Source organism: Dermacentor variabilis, chromosome 4, assembly GCF_050947875.1.
Source record: "Dermacentor variabilis isolate Ectoservices chromosome 4, ASM5094787v1, whole genome shotgun sequence".
NCBI classification, from domain to species: Eukaryota; Metazoa; Arthropoda; class Arachnida; order Ixodida; family Ixodidae; genus Dermacentor; species Dermacentor variabilis.
In genome coordinates, this window is record NC_134571.1 from 62,030,998 (window position 1) to 62,057,957 (window position 26,960).

The 26,960-nt window shown below is 46.1% G+C and overlaps 2 protein-coding genes across 3 annotated transcripts in view; one reads left to right on the forward strand and one right to left on the reverse strand.

Annotated features, from left to right (window-relative positions):
* Positions 1–13,849, forward strand: part of Pvr (PDGF- and VEGF-receptor related) — an 85,286-nt gene extending 71,437 nt beyond the window's left edge. For both annotated transcript variants that reach the window (XM_075689283.1, XM_075689282.1), the window contains exons 11-22: positions 308–589; positions 1,187–1,305; positions 2,663–2,813; positions 3,704–3,808; positions 3,931–4,050; positions 4,287–4,479; positions 5,637–5,916; positions 8,426–8,548; positions 9,158–9,228; positions 10,121–10,261; positions 11,297–11,402; positions 11,772–13,849. In XM_075689283.1, the coding sequence (XP_075545398.1) occupies positions 308–589; positions 1,187–1,305; positions 2,663–2,813; positions 3,704–3,808; positions 3,931–4,050; positions 4,287–4,479; positions 5,637–5,916; positions 8,426–8,548; positions 9,158–9,228; positions 10,121–10,261; positions 11,297–11,402; positions 11,772–12,281 (2,201 nt within the window). In that variant the 3' untranslated portion in view covers positions 12,282–13,849. The remainder of the gene's footprint in view (positions 1–307; positions 590–1,186; positions 1,306–2,662; positions 2,814–3,703; positions 3,809–3,930; positions 4,051–4,286; positions 4,480–5,636; positions 5,917–8,425; positions 8,549–9,157; positions 9,229–10,120; positions 10,262–11,296; positions 11,403–11,771) is intronic.
* LOC142579258 (monocarboxylate transporter 12-like) lies at positions 13,471–25,745 on the reverse strand. The gene is made up of 4 exons (XM_075689284.1): positions 25,455–25,745; positions 18,106–18,249; positions 16,550–17,578; positions 13,471–15,305 (listed from the first exon to the last, which is right to left on the reverse strand). The coding sequence occupies exons 1-4, from the start codon at positions 25,630–25,632 to the stop codon at positions 15,169–15,171; spliced, it is 1,488 nt and encodes a 495-aa protein (XP_075545399.1). The 5' UTR covers positions 25,633–25,745; the 3' UTR covers positions 13,471–15,168.
* Between the last annotated feature and the right edge of the window lie 1,215 nt (positions 25,746–26,960).

Below are 26,960 nucleotides of genomic sequence, written 5' to 3' on the forward strand. Positions count from 1 at the left end.
ATCAGCTTACAAAGCTCACAGGCTAAGTCCACATCACTTCAACACTTCAGGAGTCGGGACACCTGTGCAGATTCCTCGCGGATACACCATGTTGTTAGCGCTAGCGTGTAGAGCGAAAAATGTTTCGTGCATACTGAAAGAAAGCACGCGTGAAGGGGGTTTGCGGGCATTCGCTTCCAGTGACACATTACCCAACATTGTGATCACGTCTGCAGTCTTCTCTAGTGTCGAAAGTCGGCAAAAAAAAAAAGAAAAAGAAAAGACGCTTCACTTTTGCTGCGTTTCCTTGTGCTTCCTCTCTGCGCAGATATGCGTCCACCGGAGTTCAACAAAACCAACCTGAGGAACGATGTGCTCAGCGATGTGTCGTACATCGACCTGCAATGCACGGCGACCGGCCTGCCCGAGCCCAGTATCTCGTGGTTAAAGGACGGCAAACCGCTTAACATGAGCGGCATCGACCGCTTAGACGAGGGCCGCTGGCTCGTGAAGCGCAAGGTGACGCTCCAAGACAGCGGATTCTACCAGTGCCGCGCCGAGAATAGGGCCGGAGCCATCTTCGCCAACACCACCATCAATGTTGCCAGCGGTACGTATACAATACATCCGCACAATAGCTTCGGAGATTGTGTCGCGAGCGAGAACTACCTTAGAGCAGGCGTGAACTGTGCCAGACCTGTTTAGGCTGTGACAACTCTCCCACTAATGCGCTTCTCGTCACACAGGCGCGCATAAGGTAGGGCAAAGTTAACCGAAAAATCAGGCTGAAGGTTGGGAAGGACTTGCTCCCCGCTGCTCGATTTTATTTCCGAGTAGCCACAAAAATACGTGTCTTACAGTGAGCAACGCGTGCTATACACTGAGAATTTTGTAGACAGTCTCGGCCAACAAACTTCATAGTACAAACAGAACCTTCAAGCTGGGCCGTCGGCAGCGAGGACGTGCTCTTTTTCTTTCAAATTTTCTAGTCGTTAAGCGACCAGACAAGGAATGAAGAGGTGTCTGTTTAGGCTTTCTGTCTGATTCGTTCTTTCTCGCAAATGCGCTGCCCTCAACACTGCGCTGTAGTTGGTAGGTGGTGACGTTCCATTATATCGGCTCTTCAGGCGTATCCTGATATAGCGCCAGCCAGACTGCGGTGATCTTTACAGAAACTGACGTGACAAACAATTTTCTATTCTTTCAGGAATACCAGCTCCCGTCATGAATACCACTCACGTCGCCCTGATAAGCGTCGTCTTCATCATAGCCATCATTTGCTTCCTCGTCGTGTTTGTTTACTGCAAGAAATATCGGGCGCACATGGTGAGTACAGCGCTATCTTATTCGGCTGAATACATGACTGAGTAGAATAAAATGGTACACATTTTTGCAACTAATATCACCACTCTCTCTCCAAGGCATATGATGTCACGTTACATTTTAGGCGGGAACGTCAAGGATGCCCACGATGCCCTCAAATTATGCCTTAACTAAGGATTCCGTACCGCACTGTTTTAAGTAACTTGGATTCTGCCCCCGGAAGTGGTCTTTTACATTATAATCTAACCTTTTTCAATTTAAGGAATGGTAAACAATAAAACGTGCAGTAATGAAAAACAAGCGGTGACGCCGACCATAATATTCCTGCACCAATTTTTGTTAGTTTATAGATTTCAGCATGCGTCTACTCCTGTGTAGTTAATTGTCATTTCGTCAGAAAGGACTACGTTGACGTTCGAAAGTAAACCAAGACCCAACCTACGTAGTTTTGATATATTTTTGTGCGCCATCTTAAAGTATTTACAAATCCGTAACGTCGCGTTAATCGAGGTCATAGCGCAACATTAACACGGACAAGGAAGACGACAGGACGACGTCTTTCTTGTCCGTGTCAGATTTTGGCCAAGGGCCCATCACTCACAAGAACCTCTTATAGTAAAACCGGTCGTACGATAATTTTTTGTCGAATTCGAATATCATTACATCGGGACCTATCATTTGGGAAGGGGGCCAGCCAATGGCAAAGAGAACTTACGTACGAAAAGCTTTGTGAATTCGGGCCTCAGAGCCGGTACCCGCAAAACGTGCTTACTTTAGTAAATCTCGCAAGAACAAACACAATTCAGCTGTGACACTGAACGTATTATTAGCGAAGGTCGCCCAGAAATCAGAAAAAAGTTTCTATGAACGAAAACCTTTGTGAATTCGGTTCACAGAATTCACATAATTCACAAATTCACAGAATTCACAAAAGCGAGCCGTTCGTAAGTGGCGTCCGCCATTGGCCGTCCGCCTTCGCTAATAGTATGTCCAGCATCAGGACTGCCTGGAATATTTGTGTTCTAAAGTGTGCGAGCTTTTCGAGAATGCGGGTCCAAGGACCGAATTTACAAAGCTTTTATTTGGCAAGAACAGTTTGCTTTTGGCCGGCCGCCCTTGCTTATGATATGTAAAACATCGCGATTGGCTAGTAATGCTCTTACGAAGAGTTTTAACGTGAGAACATTTTTTGTGAATACTGGCCCAGTTCTTTTCCACCAAGCGAAAGAAAAAAGAAACCGGAATTTTGAAAGGATAACATGTCAGACTTACCGTTGCTCTTCAGTTTCTCTTTAAAGGTCAAAGTGCTCGTCGGTCCGTTTGAGTTCATTTGTTTTTGTTTTTTTTTTCGTCATCGCAGAAGGAGGAAAAAGAGATGGAGCTATTGAACAAGACACTCTTCGACAAAGGCCAGGTGAACATGTTCAACCCTGACCTCCCCCTGTGCGAGCAAGTGGAGCTGCTGCCGTACGACCAACGTTGGGAGTTTCCAAAAGATCGCCTCAAGCTCGGTACGTAAGCTTACTGCTGTGGCTGAGTGCCCGTCAGGTTCAGCTGCTGAGCAGGCATTCGCGTGCTCTATCAACACCTCGGTTTCATTTCCGGACCGCTGGGAGCGCAATGCAAAAGCACTCGATCGCTCAAATATTGGTGCTCATTAAGGCCCTAAGCAGTAAGAATTCGTCCTTAGTCACCCGAAAAGAAGTAGGATCAACACCCAATAAAAGCTGTTCGCTCGTTCGCAAGTCGTTCGTAAGAGAAAATTTAAGCCAATCCTGATGCTCGACGTGTCATCTAGCAATCGGCGGTCGGCGAACGGGAAAGAAGAAGCACTTACACGCGAAAGGCTTCGTGAATTCAGCCTTTAACTACTATGCCCTCTGCCAATGACCAAACCCTAGCTATACTCATAGAGTTGTTTTTACCAGTATTGCCAAAGACGAGCCATACTCGTCCAGACCACCGTTGCTTATGCTTTGCTTACCAGAGATGAGCCGCGCTCGTCGAGTCAGTTCGCGTCGTGCATTTGAGTTTCGGGATTTGAACATATTCCTCAATGCTCTCGATTCTTGTCGTTATCATTTGTTCAGATAGACACACTCTAACTACCGTGTGCTGCGCGAAACCTTCTCTTTCAGAGTAGATGTCTTTTATTAATATTTCGGGGTGAAATAGAAGAGATAAATGGCAAGTGTAATATATTTATTGAATCCGGATATGATGTGCAATCATTTGCTGAAAAAAATGTAAATCTTTCAATGAGAAAGCTTGGGAGATAGAGGGCTAGAATCTGGCTGATTGCTTGCCGAATAAGTAAAATTATCTCGAGGCAGCGTAATATGCGGCTCCGGGAACAGGGCGTCGGCTCAGTTCAAGCATAGAAGCCGTCTGGTGTTTGCAGGAAGGACTCTGGGACAAGGCGCCTTTGGCCGGGTTGTCAAGGCTGAAGCCATTGGTCTTGGCGAGCAGGGTCAGTCGCTTACAGTGGCGGTGAAGATGCTCAAAGGTAAACCTTTACTGTTTCTACATGTAGGAGGCGGGTTATTTTCAAGGACAATAGTAAAAAAATGTCGTGTTAGAAAGTGCTCTTAAATTATTTATCTTGTTTCGTTCTTTTTTTGTTATTAGAACGAGCCGACATGTCCCAACGAAAAGCATTGATGGCCGAGCTGAAGATTCTAATTCATTTGGGTCGGCACTTGAACATCGTGAATATTCTTGGCGCCGTGACGAAAAACGTAGCCAAAGGTAAGTCTCGCCGTCGCTTTTGTCTGAGGACTTGTAAGCCTTGTCAAATACGGAGAACCACTGATACGATTTAAGCTTAAATCGGATGTGAGATATAGAAAAAAAGATATGTGAGGGAATGTACTACATAGAGTGGTCGCGTTTCCGTAAGGAGTATATAAAGTAGAACGTCGACATCGCAGCCGAAATGCCCAAGCGCTACAAACTGATTGTTTCGTTACACTTCCCCGTCGCAGGTGAATTGATGGTGATCGTGGAGTACTGTAAGTTTGGAAACCTGAGGCATTATCTTCTGAGACACCGGGAGCGCTTCATAAACCAGCTGAACCCGGAGACGGGCAAAGTGGACCCGGACATGTGCTACAACCCGAGGTCTCCAATCTCGCCATCTCCCGGGTTCCGATTCGCCATTTCAAACCCTGTTTATTGGTAAGTTACATGTGCTATATACGGCCGGAAGTGGGATGTCGGTTCGCATACAGAGCTATCATCATTTACACGTTCCCTGCATAGTGCTTCTATGACTGTGCACTTGAAATGGATATGGTGTCGTACAAAAATAGCGTGTTTTGTCCTACAGCTATCGTGCGCTTTCGTAAGGTTCACCTTAAAAGAGCGACCACAATAAAGGAGTTTATTATTCTTTTTTGCTCAATAGGGTACCGACGTGCCGTGTCCACATTGTCACGGGGAGAAACTGCTTTTGTGAATGCGTACTAGGAGCAAGCAAAAATAAGAAGCGAACTAGCAAAACACACGTAGATTAGAAAAAGAAATGTATACCGCGTGGATATGCCCTTTGCATGCTGTCCCTTCGGCAGCGAGCTGGCGTACCTTATCCAGGGATGTCAAGCAGGATCTCGTGCCAGCCTCTCGAGGTCTCCGCTTCTTTATCGAATATCTCGTGTTCTCTTTCCAAATAAGAACTTCCGCTCGCCCAGTGTGGAACTTAAATTTTGGAGAGACGACTAATCATCAACGCAAAGAACGCACAACGAAGTGAAACGCACACGATTACACAATGCTGGCAAAAACATTATCAGATTTTGTCATCATGTGCGTTGTCGCTTCTTTGCGTGTTTTCTGTGCTGCCATGATAGTGTTCCTACTTTCTTTGGTTCGTGTCTCTGTCATTTGTTTATTTCGTATTTTCTTTCCTATTTGTTTCCTATCTTCTTCTTCTCTTCTCCTCTTTTCATTCCCTCCTCCCGAAAGATAAACAGGCGTTGCGCCCCTCTCGGTGGCAGTTGTCAGCTTGCTCCCTGCCTGCTTCTTTTGTGTGTTTGTGTTTCCATAAATAATAATAATAATAATAATAATAATAATAATAATAATAATAATAATAATAATAATAATAATAATAATAATAATAATAATAATAATAATACTTGACGTTGTTGGCCTCTCTCAACCTCGCCCTTCTCCGCCTAGCCGGTGTCTGCGAACCGGGATGACAAAAAAAATGTCCAAATTAATGTCTCCCTTCTCCTCACTTAAAGTGTACAGTTAGTTTGCCGTGACATTGCTCGCATGACGTAACGTTGTGCGGCGAAGCGTGTTGATCGCGCACCCGTCGACGCTTGCAGCCAACAACGGCAGCAGCAGCAGCAGCAGCACACGCCGACGCTGAAGTACGCCGATTTGGCGATGAGCGCCACCCCCACGAGCAACGGGAATGAGTTCAGCTTCTCGGTGCCGGACACCACGTACGGCTTCCTGCCGGACAGCGGCAACAGCGCGACGCTCGTCAGCGGCTCCTCCCTACGCGACCACGGAGACATGCGCGACGCGGCGCTCACCACCCGCGACCTGCTGTGCTTCGCCTTCCAGTGCGCCCGCGGAATGGAGTACCTCGCCTCGAGAAAGGTATGCGCAACGACTCTGTTGCCGTTTCCCGAAATGTTCGCACGCTGTTCGAGTTTCGAGACTCGAGACAAAATCAGCGTGAGCGGACGCTGTATAATCACAAGTATATAGCCTGCTGCTGCGGACACCGCAACTCTATACCGCTCGAGGCATCGAGTTGAGCTGGCGAGGCATCAGCGCCCATCAACTCCCTTGTGTTACCGGCCTCCATTTATTTTGTTCTCATCCTTCTGGTGCATACTTCTAGTAGTTTCTGGTAGTCCTAGTAATTGTAGTTCTAGTAATTCTAGTAGTCCTAGTACAAGGACATTAAAAAAAAGATTGCTAGTTTCGCCCGAAGGACGAAGTATTGAGAGCGATAGCAAGGTTTAGCGCGTAGCGCTTGAACTCCTTGGGCGGGTTTCTAACTATGCGCGGGTGCTACATGTTGGCTCGACGCAGCACGCAACGGCTGCTGGGCAGAAGGAACATCGCCTCGGCAGCTACCAGGCGCCTCACAACGCTGTCGTGATGAGGAACACCGCCAGTGGTGTTGCGGGCGTCGCACCTCGGTGGGGCCCGGGATGAGACAGACGGGACACCCTCGGCGTTATTCAGCGCCCAGCTAAATATTAAATGGCGAACGCTTGATGTTTACCGTTATTTCCATGCGGGCCAGCGCATGCACACGTCAGCTAAGCAGCAACGCTTGTGTGCTTATAGCGTGAGTCCGCACAACCCTCGTACCAGCAGTGAAAGGCAGAGTGAAGGCCTGGCTCCGCCACCGAGCCGATTGAGCGGAGTGTCGATGGGGCGTCCTCTTCGATTCGTCGTTTGTGCAGCCCATAGAGTTTCTCACCATATAACCTAGAGGGAAATTTGGCGCTGCTGCGCTGTGGTATACATGGGAATGCCGGTATACTGTGACTTCGGATTGGCATCGTTCTCGGAGAGCCAGGCAAGCACCTTTCCGTCTGTCGCAATGATTCATTTTCTACTAAAACTGCAAGTGAAAAGCTGTTTCAGCTTTATTATTACACAAGAACATGTTTTGTTTAGCCACGAGACCATGTTATTGCGTGTACAATTATATGATACGTAAAAAGTATCAGCGGGCCGCTAAAGTTGGAGGACAGACGACAAGATTCGCGCTCGCTTTGAAACAGTTTGTCGTCTGTTCTTTCTTTTCTTCCCTTCGTCATGCATTGTAGGTGAGTAAACTTCACTGGAAGATGTAATATGCATGAATGAAAACATTTTATGAAGATTTTACTTTAAGAACGCGTTATTTGTGCAGCCATGTCCATGTTTTAGACGAATCCTCTTACAACACCAGCCAACACAAGCCTCGCAGACACATATACCGTCATTCCCATGACGGCACAGCGCTCCTTAAGAAACTCCCATAGACGGTGGCGCCAGATTTCCCTCTAGGTGTTACAGTGAAAAACTCTATGGTGCAGCCACACGCACGTCTGCATCTCTGGAGAGGCCCCTCTAACCCTCCGCGCGTGGGCCGCGCATGCGCTGTTGATAGCGGAACAGCGTGAAGGCGGCGGCCGCGCCGCGCCATTGGCGCGAACGCGCCTCGAGAGTCCGTATAATTGCTATCGCAATGAAACAGATCCCGTAGTCGGGCATGCCAGTGTGACTTACGTTTAGAGCCGGTGGTATAATACTACGATATTTTTTTTTTCTTTTCGGACTTAATGACACAACGCTAAGCATCCCAGTACGCCTGCGACACCAGCATCTATTAACTGTAACACCTGTCGCCGTCTCTTTATCTTTCGATTCCCTTTCCAAGCTGCCTTCCCCCCACTCCACCACGCACGCACGCACGCACACACATATACGCAGGGTAGCCAACCGGTTTCAGTCCTGGCAAACCTCCAGGCTCCAGGCTTTTATTCCATCTCTCTCTTTCAGAGTTCATTCTTATTTGGCATATGCAGTGTATTCTTTTGTAGCATAGACAGGCTGCCGCTAGACTCGGCATAAGAAAGGTCGCTGAAGGATGTCATTAAAAAAGAAATTTATTATTCCGATCTCAGAACTCTGTGATTGCAGCACGTGCCTATAGCGCAAACAATGTACAATTTAGTTTTTTTTTTTTACAAAAATTAAATTATAGGGTTTTACGTGCCAAAGCCATGATCTGTTTATGAGGCACGCTTTAGTGGAAGACTCCGGAAATTTGGACCACCTGGGGTTCTTTAAAGTGCACCTAAAGTTAAGTACACGGGTATTTTCGCGTTTCGCCCCCATCGAAATGGAATTCGATCTCGCGGCTACATGCTTAGCAGCCCGACACCATAGTCACTAAGCAACCACGGCGGATATATTTTTTTTTTCGTACTAATGGGTGTTAACTAAGACGAGAGTTTCATTCTCATATCTGGGTAAGACAGAACGGAAAATTTAATATTAGGAGTGCGTGGAACAGACTGATAACTTCTAGCGTATGCCTCAAGTTTGACGAGAATAATTTTTCGCCAAGTGTTTCTAACTATTACGTTTTTCTTTGCAGTTGATTCACAGAGACTTGGCGGCAAGAAACGTTCTGCTAAGCGAAGAGAACGTAGTGAAAATATGCGATTTCGGGCTCGCGAAGGACTGCTACAAGTACTCCAACTACATCAAGAAAGGAGACGTAAGAACCTAACTTGCGAAATATTGTTTGAAAGCCTATGTTACGTTAGAAAACTGCAGTTGACAAATCTGCTGCCCCACTTATAGCTAAATGCGTATCACTCCGTGAACACATTGCAATAGGCATTCGTTAGACTTCCGTTTTTCTTCGGTATAAGCATGCATCTTGTCTGTCAACTGAGATTGCCTATCGTCATGAAATGAAAACGTTAACTGAATTCGCAACGTGTTGAAGACACGGCGAACCTAACTTTGAATAAATTTCTGTAAGAACATTAGTTTGTCATTCCACCGATTATTGAGTGTGCCTCAAGGATGAGTGGACTTATTCATATATTATTGAAGATGACTGATATTGTTATATTTAGCAAGTTTCTCCGATGTTTCTAATTCGCGTACAAAAACAAACACGTTTTTATTGTTTAGTTGTGCGAAGAAGACAATGAACGAGCTTCTATGTGAAATCTAATTTTATTATAATCTCATAACAAAATTTGAGAACGTTCGTTTTGAGGAGGTCCAACGTAACACGTTTTCCTGTTTGTGTAATTACTGTTTTGTGCTGGCTATCGCGCGGATGACTTAAGGTTTCTGTATCCTTTCTTTCCAGGGTCTCTTGCCTGTGAAATGGACCGCTATCGAGTCAATTATGGACAGAGTGTTCACAACAAAAAGCGATGTGTACGTTCCCCGGCTTTCCTAGGATGTGTTCATTTCTTTGTATAAGGCTTAGACTTAGTACATCTTCCATGAATGTAAAGTTTATAGGTCACCAGGAGAAGCATAGTCGCTGGCCTGTTACTCTAAGCTGATCATATACTCTGTCACATGCAGGTTATTGCAAGACTCTATTTTTTAGAGTTAACGCCACAATTAGGCACACATCATTGAATCTTCTGTTAAACACCGAGTCGGTTCCTCACATACTGAATATTATACGAATTTTGACTTCAGGGTTTATTGTGATGATGCGAGATGATGACGCGAACACGAAATAAAAAAAAATTGGAAAGTTCAGAGACAATGACAATCAAAGTGGTATAACAGTCAGAACATGTGTTAAGCGCCATATAGCTAAGTTTATCCACAATATGCAGAATATAAGTGCATGGCAGAGATTATTGGGCGCTTTTTACGTGAAATCATCTGCTTCACACCATCACGTTAACAGTACGTTGAATTTTTCCTTCGTGTGGCTGCAATTTTTGCCGTTTAGCGTTAAAGCATCCCATGTGATATCCTACATTTTTTCGATGTATTCAGCGTATCGATTTAGTCCTTAATCGCGTTGCCTTCCTCCTTTGCTGTATTGGAGTTTGAGCGTTTTACACATAATAGGGAACATTCTCGCTCGCCGTATCAGTTTTCACCGTATCACGTCTTGTACCAATGAGAGTGCGTCTTAAAGCACGTGGTCGGCCCTTTTATGCCCGCTGACGCATTTTTGTAAGAAAATATGTACTCAGAAAATAAGCTGTAATGAGTCCAAGCGAGTCCCATGTAGATGCAATGTTGGCTCCGTAGTGCTTTGTTGATGACTAAGTGAGACAACTCATCATCATTTCTTGGATAGGTGGTCGTACGGAGTGCTACTCTGGGAGATATTCTCACTGGGCGGCAATCCCTATCCTGGAGTTGTCATCGACGAGTCCTTCTACAAAAGGCTCAAGAACGGCTACCGCATGGAGAAACCAGACTACGCTCCAGACGACGTGTAAGCAATCACGTTTGACTCAAACGGCTCAGGTCACGTATAGTTGGTTATCGGAGCTTTTGGAAGTCTGAACGAATGTTTCAAAAGGAAGACATATTTTTGTTTGGTCTGTCTTTCTTTGTATAGTGTAACGAGCATGCGGGTTTAAAGAAACTATATACAGTCAACGTCTGATTTTTCAGACTCCCTAGGGGTCGCGAAAACGTCCGAAAAATCGGCAACCCGAAAAAAATGAATGCTCGCCTTTTACTGGGCCTACGGGTTCAAATTGCCACAGGCATGTCAGCAATAGCTCTAAAGGCCTGCCAGTATAGTTATTATCCGTATCGGTGCTCGTACAATGATATCAGACGGCGGATTCCTGCGTGTATAATTAAGGAAAACATACCTTGGCCCGTGACAGTTGCCCCTTCCCACACTTAATATGCTTCGCCGCAATACATTGCGTATGCTTCACCTTGTAACAATTTTGTATTAAGTAGAAGCCGACTTTCGGGAACCCGTATAATGCAACGCGCGATGCTTTCTGAGCTTCAAATATTGGCGAGGATTACAAAGATGGAGTCGGCGCCATTGCTAACAGTGGCGAATTTTTTTAATGAAATACACGGCACCGAACAGTAAGAAGCTTGGTAGCGAACGTCGAAGTAGCTAGGCATAGCGCTGCCGTGGTGACTCCCAGTGGATCTGCTCGTGAGAGCGACGGTTCGGGGCGGCGAGACAATGAAAATGATGGCGGTGGTGGCTTAGATAAATGCTCTTTAAGACCTGCGGACTGCGGTCGTGGTAAAAAGCCCGGAATATTGAACGGCGAGGGTTTTTCGCGTGCGAAATTTCAGGCGTTTTTATACATTGACTCTATGGGGTACGTGGCGGTGCCGCGAAGGCATCCGAATTATCGGGCATGTCCGAAAAAGCAGGCGTCCGGAAAGTCGACCGTCGACTGCAAATGCATTTGGCTTAGTTCAGAACTATGTTGCAACGGCTTGCTTCTCTTGATAACCCCGTGGCACACAACATTCTTATTTCGCACAGGTACGAAATCATGCAAAGTTGCTGGCAAGCGGAACCTAAGGAGCGGCCGGATTTCTCGACCCTGGTTACCCGCGTTGGAGACCTCCTTGAGGCTGGAGTGAGAAATGTAAGTTATCAATAAGTGCAGGAATTTTTTTATCACCTAATCAGTGTAGGCATGTCGAGTTGCACTTTGCGAATGTGAACAATATTTGAAGTGAAGTCGATAAGATGGGATCGAGTATCACTCAGGAAAATGATTTGTTGAACCAAAGTCACATAAACGTGGACGCTATTTACTAAAACGCTCTAAATGCAACGCTGGCGTGTTAACGGCAGTCGCTCAGTGGCAGCGGAAACAATTTTCTATGCTATAGAATTTACTGACAGGAGGAAGCAATTGCTCTTGCAAAAGCAGTTCTATTGCCACATCTTCAACACCATTTGCATGCACGCCGACTCAAGAGCTCATGCTATACCCCCCGTTTTCCTGCAGTACTACCTGGCCCTGAACGACCCTTACGCCAATGTGAACCTGCTTTTGAAGAACAACAACGACTACCTCACCATGGGCAACACGCTAGACCCCGACTATCTGGACATGAAGTCCGACGACGAGAACTACATCAACACGAGCCGAGCTGCTACACAGCCGAGTTCGGAGCCGCACTACGCCAAGATGGCTGCCACCACCACCGCGGACGACGGCAGCGCCCCCGTGGCGGACGGCATGGAAATGACGCCCATGATCGGCCGCGCCGGCGACGCTGGGCAGGCTGCGCGCGACGTCAGCCCGGGCTACATGAACATCGGCAACGGGACGGCGCTACAGCTGCGACTACCGCAAGGGAAGCGCCGAGACGCACCGCCTCCGCTGCTGCCGCCGCCCGGCGGCGCCTTGGGTGACGCGAGGTCGTCGGACGACGTGAGCGAAATCTGTGCCACACCACCGCCGGCGTACAACCTGGTCGTGAGTGTCGACGGCAGTGGAGGCATCCAGGTGTGAGCGACCACGAAGAATCGCGCAACCGATTGACTTTGCGTGCAAGTGTCTCTTGCACCATCAAAGCAGGGATCTGATGGAAAGCCGACACCACAGGCTCCAAATTCTCACGGCGTTGCCCGAGAGTAGGCGGAGCGGCGCTACACACCCTGCCGATGGTCGAGCGAGCGTCCTGTTGCGTGTGACACCAGAGTTCTACTCAACAAAAACCAAAGTCACGCCACGCGATAGTGCTACGCCAGGAATGCGGACTCGGGCTCTGAGATGTACATAGAGATGTTGTAGATTTGTATTTTTGTCGACGTTGTTACTTTCCTTGTCTTCATCGCCGTCGTCAGGGCGTACAGGTCACGGTGCGTGCTACAATATTTTGCTCTTCTTGGCCACGGAATGCGAGCCCCTCATTAGTTCAACGATCCAGCACCCTGGAATACAAGCGTCACTCCAGTCCTCGCCAGTCAGAACCTAGCTTTTTGCGCAGGGACTGCTACAGGTGCCCTGAGATACAGCTCAGTTGAAGCCCTGGTCAATTACGCAGTGGTCTGCACGCTTTTGACAAAGGCTGTAAGTCCGTGTGTACCCGAGGATGTTTCGTAATTGTGCTATTCGTCTTGTTCGTTCTTTATGTCTGTGTATGAATCTCCGCGCCGAGTGTAATTAGCATGTGCATCGTTACATTCTTGTACGTTGAAGGAGAAACTCAATCCAGCCAGCAGTGTACGTGGGTGCTCGTATGTGGTGGGTGTCCGTGAATACGGCACTTATATAAAATATTAAATTTACATGGGATGTAAGTGTTTGTGCGCAATCGCTTCTCCTTTCTGGAGTGTTACTTACCAAGTTATCTTCTGTAATAGTTACGATATTAGCGAAAGTGTGATCACTTCGTACTTTAGGTGAGTAAGAGAGCAGGCTATCCACATGCTTGAGAGACGAATATTCTGCTTTTTAAGCTAGGTATACCAAGCCAAACTCAATCGACCATGTCATCTCAGGTCAATAAGAACGGCAAAAGAAAAAAAAAGAAAATACAATACGATCTGCATTCCAAGTTCCAGTTGATGTGCTTTGTTGTTATTTCTGGCTCTATGTTTTACAGCTGCGTTTTCAACAGTCTCTTATTCTTCTCGTCAAGTCACAGATAACGCAATTATCAAGTGTTTACCTAGTGTTATCTTTTTTGGTGAAGTGATCGTTACCAGTGTCCTGTGCAGGCGCACTGCCGTCTTGCAAGGATACAACGGGAGCAGTATTCATGACTCGTCTTTTCGTTTTATTGTACACGTGTTGATGAGACAACTTTTCAGGCCATTTTTTATTGTTTCTTTTTGTTCTCAAGGTTGTGTGCATGGAAGAGCGCGATGACAAATACGTATGTGCCATCTGCTCAATTGTATTTTCTTCCTTTCGTTGTGAGCTAGTCATTAAGTACCACAGCGGACTTGAAAGCGCGAACTTATGCTGACAACATTGACTTCTCTTATGTTGAAGCCGAATACACAACTGTTGATGAGATTCCCTATGAAGAAAGTATAATTTAATAATAAAACCACCTCATGTATGACTTTGCATGTTCCTGTTTGTTCCTGTCTCGAAGATAAGTTTAGACGCATGGACTGAAAAGCATGAAATGTCTGTATACAGCGCAAACGTGTGTGCGATACAATATGTCCTACAGTCTCGCTGGTCTTGTCGAAGACGCTTCGTTCCCGATCACCAGGTAAGGCTGCACCCGCAGGGTTAGTCTAGAATCGAAACCTCAACTTCGTAATTGCTCATCACGTGATAAATAAAAGGAAATATTCTGCATCACTGCTTAACTAGAAAGCTGATTCTGGACGTCTATACATTTCAAAACCATTGCTCAATCGATGAAGCTGACAGAGAAAGAAAGAAAGAAAGAAAGAAAGAGGAGAGGTGAGGTGAGGCAGGGAAGTCAACCAGACAAGCGTCCGGTTTGCTACCCTGCACTTTGGTTAATGGAAAGGGGGAACAGAAAGAAGACTAGAGTGAGCACTGCGTGTTCCTGGGAGGATACACAGTAGCACTATTAGCGGTCTCTCACGCCGGTCAACTTAGTACTGCACTGGTGTACGAATTGCTTTTTTGTACCAGTGACAGATGTGGCCATGGTCCGAGCATCTTTGACTCGGAGAACGGACTCGAGTCGAGTCAGTTTAAACTTGCCCGTAGAGAGGGGCGTTTGATGCTGCATCTTGCAGGAGGTGATCAGCGTAGATTAATTGAGGAAAGGAGCTGCGTAACCCATATCGCAGTAGAAAAGTGTTCTGCAGTCTCAACGTCGCTTTTGTTAATTGATAGTGCCATTGCCCTGCACTATATGGGGGATAACCTTGCAATTTATTTTCAGTTTCTTGGCTAATGTAAGGCCACATATTTCGTTCCCCTCAGAACATACCAGAAAGGAAAGCAAATGGTGGGAAGCAATTTCGCCAGGGCACTGATAATTTACACAAATAATGATGTTATCCCATATATAGTGCAATCGTTTCACGAAGGCCATCGTTAACTCTAAGGATGTATAGTACAGTAGTATGGCCGGCTCTTCAAGGTAACACTTCGTTAATACTTTGCCATAGATCGCCACTAAGACATCACAGAATGGCCTGCTGGTTATATTGCATCTATATATTTGTGCCTCATGGTTCACGTGAGAAAGTTTGTTGGATAAAAATCAAGAAATGTTGCTCTTACCTGTTTGCTTCATTACTGTTTAGATGTTTGCTTTAGCAGCGGACGATATTGTGCTACAATTCGACGATTCTCCCTCCCACAGGCTGCAGTGGAAATATTCTGTCTTAGCCTTCCTGGTGCATATTTGCGTCATTTGCAGGCTCTTACGTCAAGTGTGTGGTCACTTGACGACGATCTAAAAAGCTAAAATCTTTTGCGCTTTGTACCAATTCCGCACTTCGAACAATAACCAGAATAATAACATCACGCATGTACAGCCAGCGTACAAGTAGAACAAGCCTCCATAGCCCCCGAGGTTATCACGGAAGCGACCTGCAATGAAACGCAAAAAAAAAAAGAAGAGGGGTGTCACAGAAATTAAGGAGACACCAAGAGATTGCCTGCGCATTCGTTAGTTACCGTATAGATTTGTGTAAAGGCCGTACTTCCACAATTTTGACGAGGAGCCTCCCTCACTAGGGACCCAAGATTTGCCGGCGAAAAACACAGGTACTGGGTGTTTCACTTAACTTGAGCCAAACTTGAGCCAAATAGACGCAAAGTGCCTCGAGCGGCCAGTCACGCGACAATTTTGCGTGTATTCGCGGGCTCCTTTCACGCTAGGAAAAACATTTATATGTAGCGCGCATTGAGCAACAGAAAGCTGTATCGAGAGCTTTTTATCCTGCTCTACAATTTTCTAATTGACACTTTTCATCTAGTTATAATAATTGAGAAGTTGATTAATTAATTTTATTTATTTATTTATTTATTTCAGTACCCTAAGGGCCCGTTAGGGCATCACATAGGGGGGGGGGGACGGAAAAGTTCAAGCATGAGTGAAATCTGTACAATGTAAATATATGAAGGCATTAGGAACCATAAAAAAACCTAGCAGAAGCACACAAAAAAGAAAGAAAGAAAGAAAGAAAGAAAGAAAGAAAGAAAGAAAGAAAGAAAGAAAGAAAGAAAGAAAGAAAGAAAGAAAGGGAGAAAGAAAGAAAGGAAGAAATGCTAACGAAGTTTATACAATGTTTAGTAGCGTGAAACACGCATAAGAACCTAAAATGCGACGCAAACAATCAGCACCCATCACAACATGAGTTTAAGGATACAATCGAATAATGATTTAGGTAAACAGCCTACACAGATACATATCAGATTAAGCCTAATCGTCAAATTAGGTGGAATGCAAAGAAAATAATCTGAGTTTCTCCAAACAATGGCGAGCAACATTACCTTTGTTCGGTTCAGCTACGTGGCATTAGCATGTTTGTAATCTTTGGCTCAAGTTACGTGCAACACCCTGTGCAACACCCAACACCACTGACGGTGGTCTGCTCCGGACCACTGTCAATTGTACTTCGCTCCTCGAAGAAGCAGGACGTTTGCCGATTGAGCTCCAGAATAATTCACTTTGCAATGCGGTGAACGTGGTTTAAATCACGGATCCGGGACCTCCAAGATGTGCGACGCAATGCTAACGCATTTCTTTCGCATGCGCCGCTAAATCGACACTGATATATATTTTTTCTAATCCGCCTACAGAGTATTAATCCCAAGACGGTGACCCTTACCTATCAACAACGGCCGAAACAGGTTGGCGAGGCCGACCAAGCTGGATCCTGCTCCGAAGCATAGAGGGTAACGCCGCGCGTCGGTCACTTCAGCGTAGAGAACCGGGACCAGGGACAACGTCGAACCGTTGCACCAACCGGAAACGACGGCGCACGCGAACAACGTTCCGAAGGAACGCCCTTGCGGCATCGACGCCAACGCCGCAGCCCAGCAGAGCAGACACAGGGCGGTCCACGCCCTCCTCGACAGGTATCTCTTGTCCGTCACCCAGCCCGAACCGAGACGCGCCGCGACATCTGCGACAGAGTAGGCTTGCAGCAAGAGCACGGCATTCCACTTGGGAACGCCGCAATCGACGGCAAAGTCAATTATCACAGTAAGGCACGTCACCATGTTCGAAAATACAACGAGGTGGGTAAGCGTCACCAGGTAAAAGTGCGGGTTTAAAATGAACCCGTAGCTGTGTTCGGTCACGGCTGCGCTATCTTGGCGAAGAGCGCTGAGTTCGTCCAGCGCTGTGCCCTGAAGCGCTGGTTCTTTCTTCAAATCGGTCGTCCGAAAGGCCTTCAAACTCGATCCCAGAGTACAAGGGCTTTTCTCCGAGAGGACAGGTGAGAGCAGCTCGTACCTTGCAACCTCTTTCATTGGTTTGTCTGGCAGCACATCCACTCCATCACACGTGTGATAAAAAGTCGCGCTCAAGTCAGTAGCGATGGACTCCTCTTCGGGAAATTCGACCTTTCCAAAACCGCTTTCATCACTGGTTTCGCTATGTTCCACCAGTGGCTTCGGTTTGTCCGGGTCACCGCAAAGGAGAGCCGCGGGGACAGCGTTGAGCGAGATGCCGCCGCACACGAGAAGAGCTCCCCTGAAGCCGTACTGGTCGAACAGAAGCTGAAGCAGCGGCGGCAGGATGAATCCTCCCACAGAATGACCGGCCATGTTCAGTCCCGATGCACTGGATAAGTATTTGGCGAAGTGTTTGTTGATAGCCACCACGTTTAACCTGATGCCACCTACAAATATTCCTGTTCAAAGAGAAAGCACTCGTCAGGCTATGAGAGAACGAAAGAAAGAGAGAGAGAAAGAGAGACGCTGTCTTTAATGAAAGCTAGAGATGTTTGCTTGGCTTAAGGCCTGGCATATGCTGTACTCAGGTGTTGGGTGAAAGATTTGATGTGCGCAGGGTTGAGAGAAACATATGGCTTTCCAGCGAAGCTACATGAAAAAGTATAATATGGCTGGACAACAACGGTTGTGGCAAGACCTAACTGCGTTCTACCAGCTTTTTATTCGTAGTATGGCGTTTTAGAGAGTGTAATAATGGCATAGTACAACAATTTCGCTTTTTAAAAGATAGTGATGTACACTCCTTATCGGACAGCGACCCACGAATATGCCTGGACTGCGTGCGATGAACATCCTAGGCTGGTCGTCTTTTCGTGTTTACAGAGGTGTTTTCAACGTCTATCATTGCAGACGTCACAGTTCTTCAGTATACGTTGTAATTAGTCGCATACTTATCAAGAAAACGAATATCAGACACTATGCGTACCATGCAAGACGCCCAACACAACAATTAAGAACCACAGGCTCGTGGTGAAGTAGCAGGATGAGACGAGCAGGGCGCTGATAGTACAGGAGATCACCAAGATGGTCCGGATGGTGACGTACTGGTTCAGGATTCCTCCAAGAAGACCTGCGCATTTTTACTGTGCTGAAGGGAAAGAAATCCGGGAAATACTCTGTCTACATTCAGGTATGGGCGCCAATGGATACAATTTCGTAGTTAAAAAATACGAGCCAAGGACCATATGACTATAGGGCTGTATTATTTTTCTCAGAAGCACATGCTGGGCCAAGAAAGGAAAGGAAAAAGAAAAGGAAAGCCACGCATGACAATCACCAGTCATTTCGCAAGGAGGCCAGAGAAGCGTCAATCCTTCAGTGGAACGTTAGAGGTCTAAGATCTCGCATCGCCGATTTTCGTCAATTTCTTCTCACGAACCGATTTTCTGTCACTGACATCTGTGAACCAAGATTATCACATCCAATAAGGCTATCCGGCTACGATACAATATTCTCATCAAGCGACAGAAAAAGTAGCAAGGTCGTCGTGTTCATTCGCCGTGAGCTCACTTACGTCGTCCAGCCTGTGCAACATCATGACGGCAATCAGTATGTATGCATGACTGTTAAAAATAAAAGAGTTACCTTTGCATTATTGGGAATGTATCTGTCCCCATCAAGTCGATTTGACACTAAAAGGCTAGAAGACATCTTAAAGGCACAACCTGGTCCGTGGACAATAACCGGGGACTTCAGCGCAAACCATATCATTTGGATAAGCTGGAAGGTTTACACGACGGGACGACGACTAGCTTCATTAGTTTCCAACGATGGTCTCCACCTGCTGAATGACGCGAGTCCAACGTTTCTGCAGGGGAATAACGTACAGCAGCTGCCTTGATTTGGCTTTCGTCTCCTGCCGCTTCACCACACGTGTTAAGTGGTTTTAGGGCATTGAAACGCATGGAAGCGACCACCTCCCCACTTACCTCAAGATCAAGGGGATGTCTAACACGTATACGTCCACCCCGATACGAAGAATAGATTGGACTATTTTTAAATCTCAGATTGAGGACGCTTGTCATAAAGGCCTCTCTTGTGGACTTTAACAAGCTATCATGAAAAGGGCACAGACGGCCACGCGCACACTCACGTGTTCTTCAATATACTCTGAATTCGACCTGGAATTGGTACGGCTTCGTGCCATTCACGATCGTGCTGAAAGAAAATACCGACGCACTAAGTCAATTCAGGATTTAAGGACAGCCCGGCGAATTCAAAGATATAACGCCGCATTGATAAACTAGAGGCACAGCGGTGGTCGAAATTTTGCGAGTCGCTAGATGCCCGCAAGCCGTTATCTCAAATATGGAGAACTGTGCGAGGTCAACATTCTGTTCCGGAAGAGCGCTTTTCGTTTAAGGCCCTAGCACTATTCCAGCACCGACAAGGCATTCATGTGGCGGGAATTCTGTGCTACGATTGCGGGTCAGCCAACTTGCACAGGTTCCCATACATTGAACCATATTCCAGTCTCACGAGATTCGCGCATGGATCTGCCTTTCACAGCGCAGGAGCTTGATTCGGCGCTCGCCCTATGTGATCTGTCGTCGTTGCTTCGTCCGGATGACATATCTTACCGTATACTATATATATGTCACCTTGGTGAACAGGCACGAAGTGCGCTCCTTAGTATCAATAACGAGTCCTGTCAGGGCGGCAAGGTCTCTTAAGATTGGAAGATCAGTTGCCTGGTACAGCTTCTTAAGCCTGGCAAGTCTTCCTTAGCGAGTACTTTATACCGACCAATTGCGCTGTCAAGTTGCGTCGGGAAGGTAATGGAGCGAACGATCCTCGCCAGACTTGAATGGTCCCCCGAACACTACGAAATATACCCAGACGCCATGGCTGGTTTTCGATGTCTCCCATGTTCTATCGACAACGTTATCGATCTGGTAACCTATGTTCAACATCAAAAGACGTGTAAGGGATTATTTGTCGCAATGTTCTTAGATATAAAGGGAGTCTATGACGAGGTTCTTCATGACACCATACTTGAAGCATTGGAATTGGTGGGCCTAGGCGGTCAATTATATCATTGGAGACGCGGTTATTTACATAGGTGGATTCTATTTGTTAACACTGAAGCTGGCTCAACCTCGCAATATTACACGCACCATGGAGTTCCGCAAGGCGGTGTCTTGAGTCCCACGCTTTTCAACCTTGTACTCCTTGGTCTCGTGGAACGACTGTCGAACACGGTCGAATTATCAATATATGCCGACGACATGTGCGTCTGGGCATCTGGTGTGACAAGGCCACAGGTACGCGCAAAGCTTCAAAAAGCTGCGACGTTAACATCGACGTACCTAAATGAACGAGGCCTCAAGATCTCGCCAGAAAAATTGCATTGGTCGCGTTTAGCCGATAGCCAATGAGATCATATGATGTTTCTAGCGACGGTCAAAGCATACCTTATGTCAGGACGCACCGATTCTTAGGCGTAATAATGGATCGTGGCCTCTGCTGGAGTCCTCATGTGGCCTACCTAAGGAAGCGCCTGACGGATGTTTCTAATGTGTTCAAGTTTCTTGGAGGAAAAGCCTGGGGTACATTAGTATATATTTATTTTATTCAGAATACCCCTAAAGGCCCTCTCGCAGGAGGGTATTACATAGGGAGGTGCAGTAACGCATACAGATGTAATTAGTGAGTAATAAGTCGAAAAAAAAAAACGGGAGCTGATAAGCAATAATCACAAAAAATAATAATACAAGGCCAATAAGATTATCGTAGTACTAATAATAATCAGAAGTGTACAAAAAGAGAATACGAATCACAAACACACGAAAATGGAGGGTAATCTGGGTCATATAAAGCCGTCAGACCATTAATGTATAACAAATCAGAAAACAACACAACACGTGATCTTAAAAGGAAAAGGCAAAACAACGCAATAAAAATAGGAACAATAACCATAAAAATATGCATGTTACACAGAAGACAACAATATTTTTTAAGACCATTCATAGTGTAAAAGAAAAATGGGGGGAACATGACACAAGAAAGGTTTACGCACTTTCATTAATGATTAGAAGTTTCTGGAAATCATTTATGTCGGTGACGGATGCGATGCGTGATGGCAAGTTATTCCACTCGGTTACTCTTCACGGTATGAACGACCTGGCATAAGTTGGTGTTGCGACATGTGAAGCGTTCGATTTTAAAAGGGTATCACGGCGGGGAAAGATGGCAGGGGGTGGCCCAAAGAAGTCCTCGCGAAGTGATGCGTGATAGTAGAGCTTGTGAAGAAGTGATAAGCGAGCGATTTTACGGCGACATGATAACACATGTAGTTCAGCACGATTCTTCAATGAAGAGATGCTGGTGTGACGTGAGTAATCCGAAAAAATAAAACGCACGGCACGGTTCTGCAGGGCTTCGATGTTTTTAATAGTGTAGTCTTGATCGGGATCCCAAATAGCTCAGGCATATTCTATTTTAGGACCGATTAAAGTGATATAAGCCTGTTTACGTAAGTGCGATGGGTTGTGTTTCAAGTTACGTTTAAGAAACCCAAGTGATTGGATTGGAGGCAACTTTATTTATGCCTGCAGTTGGGCAACCCAAGTGAGCGGTTTGCTGAAGCAAAGGTGACGTTAATATGGCAATGCCAGGACAGGTCAGTCTGAAAGTTAACACCAAGATATTTGTACGTGGTCGTAAGTTCTACTGAAGTATTATTTATCAAGTAAGACGTTGGAATGCGAGAAGCTTTTTTAGGGAAAGACATCAACTTAGTTTTTGAAGGATTTAGTGTCATTAGCCACTTTGTGCACCACGAAGTTAAGGAGTAAAGGTCAGATTGCAGAGATTGGTGGTCAGCTTCAGAAGAGATGTTGGGGTAAATAACACAATCATCAGCGAATAGCTTAACTCTAGATTTGACAGAGAAGGGTAAGTCATTTATATAATTTAGGAAAAGTAATGGACCGAGCACACTTTCTTGAGGAACACCGGCTGAGACTGGGACGAAAGGAGAGTCAGTTATTGACCGACGTGAACTGTTGTCTACTAGAGAGGAAGGCTTGCACCCACGCCAGAACAAGTGGGTGAATATTAAGTTGTCTAAGTTTTAGTAAGAGTCGGTGGTGAGGAACTCGATCGAACGCTTTTGAGAAGCCAAGGAATATGGCGTCAATTTGGATACCGGCGTCCAATGATGAGTGTAAATCCTGAGTAAATCCTGCAAGTTGTGTTTCGCTTGAGAAGCCCTTGCGAAAACCGAGCTGGTATTTGAAGATGATATTGTGTTCCTCTAAATATGTAATTACTTGTGAGTAAATAATGTGTTCCAAGAGTTTACAGATGGTACTAGTTAAAGACATAAGTCTGTAGTTAAGTGGGGACGAGCGATCCCCTGATTTAAATATGGGCACTACTTTTGCTATTAGCCAGTCCTGAGGAATGGCGCCTGACGAGGATGATAGAGAGAAGATGGCTGCCAAGCGACGATAGATACCAGAAGAAATATGTTTAAGTATTTTGTTGTTGAAGCCATTATGATCAGATGCAGATGAAGTTTTTAATTTTCCAAGTAGAGATAAAATACCAGCTTCGTCAATAATATATTATTTGTCATATTAATACCGGAAACAACATCAATATTAGGGCATGTAGTAATATCCTCAAGAGTAAAAACTTTTGAGGATATACATGCAATGATGCAACTATACATGACCCTCTTTCTCGGGTATTTGCGATACAGCTTGCCTGTGCTCACCAACACCTGCAGATCGAACACTCGAAAGCGTACCGTACACACGAAACCGTCCAGGCCCTGGCACTTAGAGTTTGTCTTGAATTGCCGCGATGCTCGTCAACAGCTGAAACAATTGCGATTGCACACGACTCACCAGCGAAGACCCATATAGTCATAGAAGCGATCAGAGCACACGTAAGTCACCTTGCTCGAGCCCCCGCCCATGATATAGCCTCACTGCCAGGATTGACCACGTGCCTCCTTTTGTCAGACAATCCTGTCCTACCTTTTGTCAGACAATCCTGACCATCAATCAGGTTATACAGCTCCAGCGAGAGTTACGTTTCCCGCATGGTGCTTGGCTAACGCAAAAGTTCGACTAGTGGTACCAGGAATACGAACAAAAACACAACTCTCGTCTCCAGCACTCAAGCAGCTTTCACTGCTCTTGCTGTACGAGACATATAACGAGCATCATTATATACTGACGCTTCAACTACAGTGAATGGGTCTGCATGATCGGTGATCTTTCCTGCAAAAATCTCCACCGTAAAGATTCGACTATCCCACCAGACTACATTGACTGCCGTGGAACTCGCTGCTACTCGTTGTACACTTCGCGTAATTTCTGATGAACTGCCCAAAATGGAGCGCGTGTTCAGTGACTTCAAAGCTGCTCTTTATTGTTTGGTTTGTGCCTGACGCCGCGGACCCAAAGAACAGCTAGTTCTAGAAATCAGACTGCTGCTTCACCGTCTCGTCGAGCAAGGACACGACATCACGTTACAGTGGATTCCAAGCCACTGCGCCATAAAGGGCAACGGCGAGTAAATGAAAGTAATCCGGATTTAATGCAGAGGCTCAAAGTACTCACCACTGCGTCTTGGAAAACAATTTCTAGCCCGGCCTTCTATTACGCGCACCGTACGTCACTGCTCGTACTACGAACTTGGACAAGTCGTAATGAGCTCGGAAGGATGGACATGCAACACTTACATGTCTTCCAATGCTTTTCCAATGTTTTGTGCCATTCACGCAAACATTGTCGGCGACAAACGTAGAAACAGCAGATTGCTGAGCCGCACCGGGGTCGGGCGCTACCGTTCAAAACAGAGGCAGCAAAGGCAGCAGAGGCCAACTGAGGCGAGTAATGGACGCATCATCACGTGATCCAACGTGGCAGCGCCCACGGGAGTGCTGTGACAAGGGTCTATACGGACTCTTCCGGTTTTCTGTACGCTCCTACGCGTAGAAACTCGCCCGCAATGCTGCAGCCACAGCTGCTCAGGGCGCTTGATTTTGTAACCTTTCACAATGGAAAGACACACAGACACGGCAATGAAAATTCGTGTGCTTGCAAATGAAGCCATAAGGTCTTTATGGAACACAACAAGTTTGAAGCACTCACGTCTGCACCGACTGGACCCGTCTCTTCAACTTCGACTCCCATCTGCACTCTCTCAACTCGAGACAAGAGTACATTGCCGACTGTGGCTTGGTGTCGCTTTCACAAGATATTTTGCCTTCCGAGCCGTTATGGATGAAAGGGCTGTTTGCGGTCACTGCGGCGGCGAGGAGACTATAGAACACGTACTTTGCCACTGTCCTCGATACAACGCGCACCAACTGTCGCTAGCGGCCGTGTTGTCACGCCTTGACGACAGGCCACTTTCAGAACAGACATTCTTGGAATGCCGACATGAACTGTCGTCGCACCGAAAGTCGGTCAAGGCGTTGTTGACCTTTTTAGGCGGCAATGGCCTATCAGAAAGACTATAATGATTCCCTCCTTTTTCTCACGCCTTTCTTTTTGTCCTCGCTCTTCTTTCTGTCTTTACTTCCCCTTTCCCTTCTCCTAGTGCAGGGTAGCAAACTGGAGGCTTTAACTCTGGCTAACCTCCCTGCCTCTCTCTCATTTGCATCTCTTTCACTCTCTCTCTGATAAAAGTGTAGCCGCACAAGATAACTGCGCTGCGTTCCACATCAATATACAATCTTTGTATGCTATGTTTATGCAATGTTCGTTCTAATGTATTTATGATCAGTGCTTTAATGGCTATTTAACAAAATGTCCTATACTCGTCTTCAATGTATTTTGCTGATTTTTTAAACTATGCTATTCTGAACACCTTGGTTCAAATCAACTTGCTGTTTCTTTTTTCGTGTTTTGTTGTTAGTGTTCTTGTCTTCGATTTGTATTGTTTATAAATAATATTTATGGGCTCACTTGAAATACCCCCCCCCCCTCCTGTGTAATACCCACTAGGTCATTTAGGGTATAGAAATAAATAAATAAATAAATGAATAAATAAGTAAACATCTTATTTCTGCAATGTGGTAAGAAAGCTGCATGCTAACTTCGCTCCTAAGTTTCCTTGTTCTGAGATCTCTCATACAAGGAGAAAGTACAGCCTTTTCCCGGGTGGACTTGTCTATCAGTCTCTACGCGCGTCATGTCAGTCTATACGCTCGTCCGTGACCAAAGCGCCTCTGAAGTTCTTTGAAGCGTCACCGCATCAAGACGACACATAACTGAGCACTTGCCCGACTACTCGGGCGCAGTATGGTTGTACCTGCGAGAAGGTAGAACGTGGACGTGAGGCTGACGGGCCACGAGGCTTCCTCCCGGCTCACGTGGAAGGTGTTTAGAATATTGACGTACACGACGCCGGCAGCGCCGAGAAGAGGGAAGGCGAACACGTTGGTCCAGAAGCAGGCGCCAGCCACGACCCAGCTTCTCTGCGAGTCCATTGTTGCCGATGGTGCCGTAAAAGATGTGCGAGCCCTCACTGAAGGAGTCGTGAAAGGCGTTCTTGTTATCCCCCTCGGTCGCTTTCACTTCAGATAGCGAGCGAGAGCCACCATGAATGCTTCGCCTTGTTCTAGACACGCGAAGGGCCTTTTATTTATTTATTTTCCCCCGACCTTGAGCCAGATACGCGAGGCGTCGTCAGTCTTTCTTTGTTGCTTTCTTGTCGTATGAACGCGCGCCGTAATCGCGAAGTACTCGCCGACCACCTAGCACTACAAATGTCCAATGCCCACCCAAAGCTGCCATGATCCAAGGCTCAGAGGGATGTCGTGCGCATGCGCGGAGGCTGCTATACAAGCGCGCCGTTTATGCTATAGCCGCTATCCGCCACCGCGATCCCTGCATTTTTACACCGGTAGCTGTAATAGACCATTTTCACCGGCTAGTGCGCTCACTGTAAACAGATGGCGCTTGCGCAGCGCCAAGCAATATGTTGCATCAAAACCGGTCACGTCGTCTCGCGGCGGTTCTGCAGTAGTGAGAGTGGGGAGGGAATGCAAAACACTTATATACTTATATATCCTATACTTATACTTACATACTTATATACTTATATCCTATACTTATATAAGTGTCTCACGGGCCCTATCGATCGGAATCGATCGCGATAGCAATCAATCGCGACAGGGCTCGATTGCCTTTGACAATGCAGCGTTTGAAACGAGCACCGACAAGCGACAAGCACCGTATGAAATTCAGGTGCTTGAGGGACACTAAAGTAAAAACTGATTTCTTCTGCATCAGTAAATTACCTTTCTACAACACCAAAAACACCACTCTTACAACGATAAGACGCTTGGTAAGTCAGAAAACGCGCAAGAACAAAATACGGAGGGCAACGCCTCCTTGAAATTCCCGCACCTGGTCGCTGTGACGTCTTGGATTTTGTTGGCATCTTTTAGGGCCTACTTAACTATATAGCTGTACAGATTAACTACATCGTGTTCTAGAGGAACCAAATATTAAACATGGCAAGTTTCGGGAACCTTTACTGAGCCAATGCGGCCCAAATGCGAAAACATACTTTGGAATCCCTGACGTCACGCTGACGTATACCGGCACTGCGGTTTCGGCGCAAAATTCGAATAATGATACTTGGACCTTCAATTTCTCATCTAATAATCAAACTATTATTTGGAATGACTGCCTGCAGGGTTCTCAGACAATGCTTCATTACTCTAAATTGATTCATTGCTTCGCTTTACTGCCCTTTGATTAAATCACACCATGAGATCGAAAATAATCTAAAGCATCAGCATTAATTACC

Bases quoted from the DNA above. Each gene is read 5' to 3' on its own strand.
- LOC142579258 (XM_075689284.1), bottom strand. From the start codon at position 25,632: ATGGACTCGCAGAGAAGCTGGGTCGTGGCTGGCGCCTGCTTCTGGACC. The intron at 18,250-25,454 runs GTACAACCATAC...AAAAATGCGCAG, and splicing joins CACGTTCTACCTTCTCGCAG to GTCTTCTTGGAGGAATCCTG. The intron at 15,306-16,549 runs GTAAGGGTCACC...GTTTCATTGCAG, and splicing joins GTTTCGGCCGTTGTTGATAG to GTCGCTTCCGTGATAACCTC.